Genomic DNA, 3595 nt, shown 5'->3' with positions numbered 1-3595 from the left:
CATCCTAGCAGGGATTTAAGCAGTGAACTCTACTAGCTAACCAAAGGTAAAAGGGGTTAACCTGGATCTGTACTCGAAGAAAAGTTGAGGCTAGTTCAGGGTTAGCCCATGTGGTGTCTGTCCCTGGTCTAATTCTCTCTTCCAAAACTGCACAAACCCAGACTCGGAATAAAACTTACTTCCTCTCAGATTTCACTTGCTTTGTATCCTTGCACCTGTATTCACTTGCACCCACAGTATAGGCCTGATACCAACACCTTCTGATTACATCTTCCTCCAGAATACACACTCATCTGTGTTTCTCAGTAGATAAAGATAAGAGGGGTAGTGGTAATATATAACGCTATGCACTGACTTACACAGAAATGCAAGGGTTAACCATCTGAAGTTACTCTAAATTATCACAGTGTCCAGGAAATAAAAATCCATGTTCTCTATTGCTCAAATCCAGGAAAGATGCCAAAATTTCTAGATAAACATAAGCATGGAGGTGACTTGTTACTGTTTGTTTTTGGATATTTTATTTTTAAACAGCTTATGGTGTAAATAGACATTACAATAAAACAAGAGGTAATTGGAGCAGGGGGATATTAGGGAGGGATATAGGCTTATTCAGCTACAAAATGCAGTGGTTCTGAGCATTTAGGTGAATTCAAACTCCCTTCACTGAAATAGTATGAATGGACCCAGGGCTGGCTCCAGTGTTTTTGCTGCCCCAAGCAGCAGGGGGAAGCTGTGATCGGTGGCACTTCAGTGGCAGCTGTACCACTATGGCATCATTCTTCGGTGGCAGGTCTTTTCCTTTGATGAGGACTGAGGGACCCACTGTCTAATTGCTGCCAAAGACCTGGACGTGCCTCCCCTTCCCGTTGGCAGCCCCAAGCACCTGCTTGCTGCGCTGGTGCCTGGAGCTGGCCCTGAATGGACCCAACCCAGGACAATGGTTCTGTGATGCCCGGGGGAGAAGGGAACCTACTGGGATTTAGCACAGCTTGATGCATTAAAATGTGATGAAAGTTCAGCCTTTGCCAGCTGCTAAGAACTCTCTCACACAGCTGTCTTCCCCTGTGGTACAACGAGCCACATCACTGATGCCAATGGATGTTTTTTACTCCAGGGATGAATTTGGCTCCTTCTGCTGCATGCACAGACCTCTTGCATCATGCATTAGATCTGTGTACTTGGTGCAGAGAGTATCTAGTTCCTGAGTGAATCTGAAGGGGGTGTGTGTGCGTGTGTTTCTCCACCAGCCCTGGCAATCTGGGTGGTGAGCAGTGTAGGATGTCTCCTTCCTTTTCTTTGGTTCAGGTACACCCTCCCCCAGTAGCGGCAGCTGTTAGCACTTGAGAAACAGGGAAAACAAGCTGGAGGACAGCATGAGCTTTGCTGGGAGCTCAGCTTGGACTGCGTGGAGCTTCTTAGCAGCTTGGAAATTCCTCAAAGGGAGGAGCTGGTTGCCTCTCCTCTTTCCACACCCCCACCCCCTTTCAGCGTATGATTGGGCATGAGGCTGCCTAGCTTGCTTATAAAAGCAGAGCCTGGCTCTTTTTCTACCGACTATTGAAGTGAGCTTTCCAGAGCAACAGGAAGAAGGGGCTGTGCTAACTGAGACTGATGAACGGGCTCTTAGCGAATTGTCTGAAATAACAAGTGGCTTAAACGTGCAAAGGTATGGTGAGCTTGACTTATGGAGAAGCCTTATGGAATTTAATGGAGAGAAATTTCCACAGAGCATGGATCTGAGTATTAGCTAAATGCTTTCAGTTCTTAGATTAACAGGTTACTACAGAATTTAAACAGTGTCCTAAAGAAGTTAGTTTTATTCTTTGCCATAAGAGGCTGAGGTGGGGGGAGATCTTGCTATGATAAGACAACTTTATCTTATCCTACTAGGTTGTTAGTAGTGCTGCAGGATAGAAAGGGACTCAGCATGCAGGCAGGGCTTTGCTTAGCTGCAGCTGGTCAGAAGATGTTCATATGCTTCTGCTTCTGTTTGCAGGTGAACTTGAGCTCTGCTGCAGGGACCTTTCCCTCTCTGTATCCAGCTGTAGTGATGTGGTTCCTGGAGAAGATGAAAGCATCACCTGGAAACAGCAACCCACTGAGTCCTTCCTTCCTGGGGCTGCAGCCTGGTCAGATGGTGCCAGAGAAAGCCCGGGTAGGGGCCACTACTTTCCCCAACATTTTAACCCCAGACAGGATCCCAGAGTTCTGCATCCCACCCAGACTGACCATTTCCTCTCCGCATGACCGCTGCCTGGCAGAGCCCAATCTACATCCTCCTGGCACAGGAGATTGTGGCCCCAGCCCATTCTTGCCACATCTCATCCAGATAGAAAGCGCTGAGGAGACTTCAGCCCTGGATGAGGATGGCTCCAACTCAGACCCGCAGTCACAGGCAGCGCTTTCCCTGCCCCATTTCCCCAAAGCCCAGACCTCCTATGGCTTCTGCACCTTGCTGGAGAGTCCCCACACCAGGAGGAAGGAGTCCATCTTCCACAATGACCCATGCAGCAGCTCTCTATCCAGCTTGATGCTGCCTCGATCCAGAGCCAATACCTACGCTGGCAGAGGGGCAGCTTCCAGCCTCATTGCTATTAGCTCTGCCTCTGCCAGAGTGCCTTGTAAGCATCCACTCCTGCACAGGCAAGGCACTGGGGACAGTGATACTACCTCTTCGACTGACTCGTCTCCTTTCAGCTCCCCACTGCTGAGTAGATCTCCTCCCAGATCCTGCCCATTGTTCAAAGCTCGGAGCCAAGAGAGGCTGCTTGGCAGGGCACTGAGAGCAAGAAACAAATCCAGCATGGTAAGGAACAACTCCTTATCAACAGATGAGAGCAGCTCCAATGATAACAGCCCCAATGCAACCAGGAGGTCTTCAGAGGGGCTAGTTGAGTCCTTCCATACGCGAAGCTTTAACCTGTCACATTCCACTATTTTCCCACTGGACCTTACTTGTGGCCGAGAGAGGCTTGTTGGGGAGAGCACAGTGCTACTGGACAGAGGAGGATTGTTGAGACTGTCAGCTGAGTATTGTTCAGACAACAGAAGGCTGAGACTCCGTCTGATCAGTGCAGAGGGTTTATATGATGCATCTGTGGAGCCTAAAAGTATAAACTGCAGCATCACCTTCTCCCTTGTGCCAGGGAAAATTCAGAAGCAGAGAAGCACTGTTATAAAAAGAAGCAGAAACCCCATCTTTAATGAGGATTTTTTCTTTGATGGTATTGCAGAAGATGATCTGTACAGCTTTTCGGTGAGGATGAAAGCTACAAATAAAGGGAGTAGCTTGAAAAGAGACAGTGTGTTAGGTGAAAGTGAACTGAGTTTAGTGAATCTTTTATCCATCTAAAATGCCAGGAAAGCAAGCAGATACTTATTTTTTGTATTTTTAAAGTTTTTAAATAAATGATTATTTAACAAATTCCTTTTTAAAAGCCTTCATTTGGTTTTGTCTGGTAAGTCACATGCTCTTCCACTGACAACAATGTTAATTGTAAGTTGATCATTTGAAGAGCAAAACCTTGGGTTTGTGTGGTAATAACTTCTACGGCTGCATGGAATACTATTACTGGCTTAGGGAGATAAAGAC

At 47.1% G+C, this 3595-nt stretch overlaps 1 protein-coding gene across 1 annotated transcript; it reads left to right on the top strand.

The window, feature by feature from the left end:
• The first annotated feature begins 1583 nt into the window (after positions 1-1583).
• On the top strand, positions 1584-3367 carry LOC115658892 (C2 calcium-dependent domain-containing protein 4C-like). Its single transcript, XM_030578398.1, has 2 exons — positions 1584-1669; positions 2000-3367. Exon 2 carries the CDS (start codon positions 2054-2056, stop codon positions 3353-3355), a length of 1302 nt encoding a protein of 433 aa, XP_030434258.1. The 5' UTR covers positions 1584-1669; positions 2000-2053; the 3' UTR covers positions 3356-3367.
• Positions 3368-3595: the final 228 nt, after the last annotated feature.

Source organism: Gopherus evgoodei, chromosome 10 (assembly GCF_007399415.2).
Source record: "Gopherus evgoodei ecotype Sinaloan lineage chromosome 10, rGopEvg1_v1.p, whole genome shotgun sequence".
Lineage (NCBI taxonomy): Eukaryota > Metazoa > Chordata > Testudines > Testudinidae > Gopherus > Gopherus evgoodei.
This window is presented reverse-complemented; position numbering and strand designations above follow the sequence as displayed.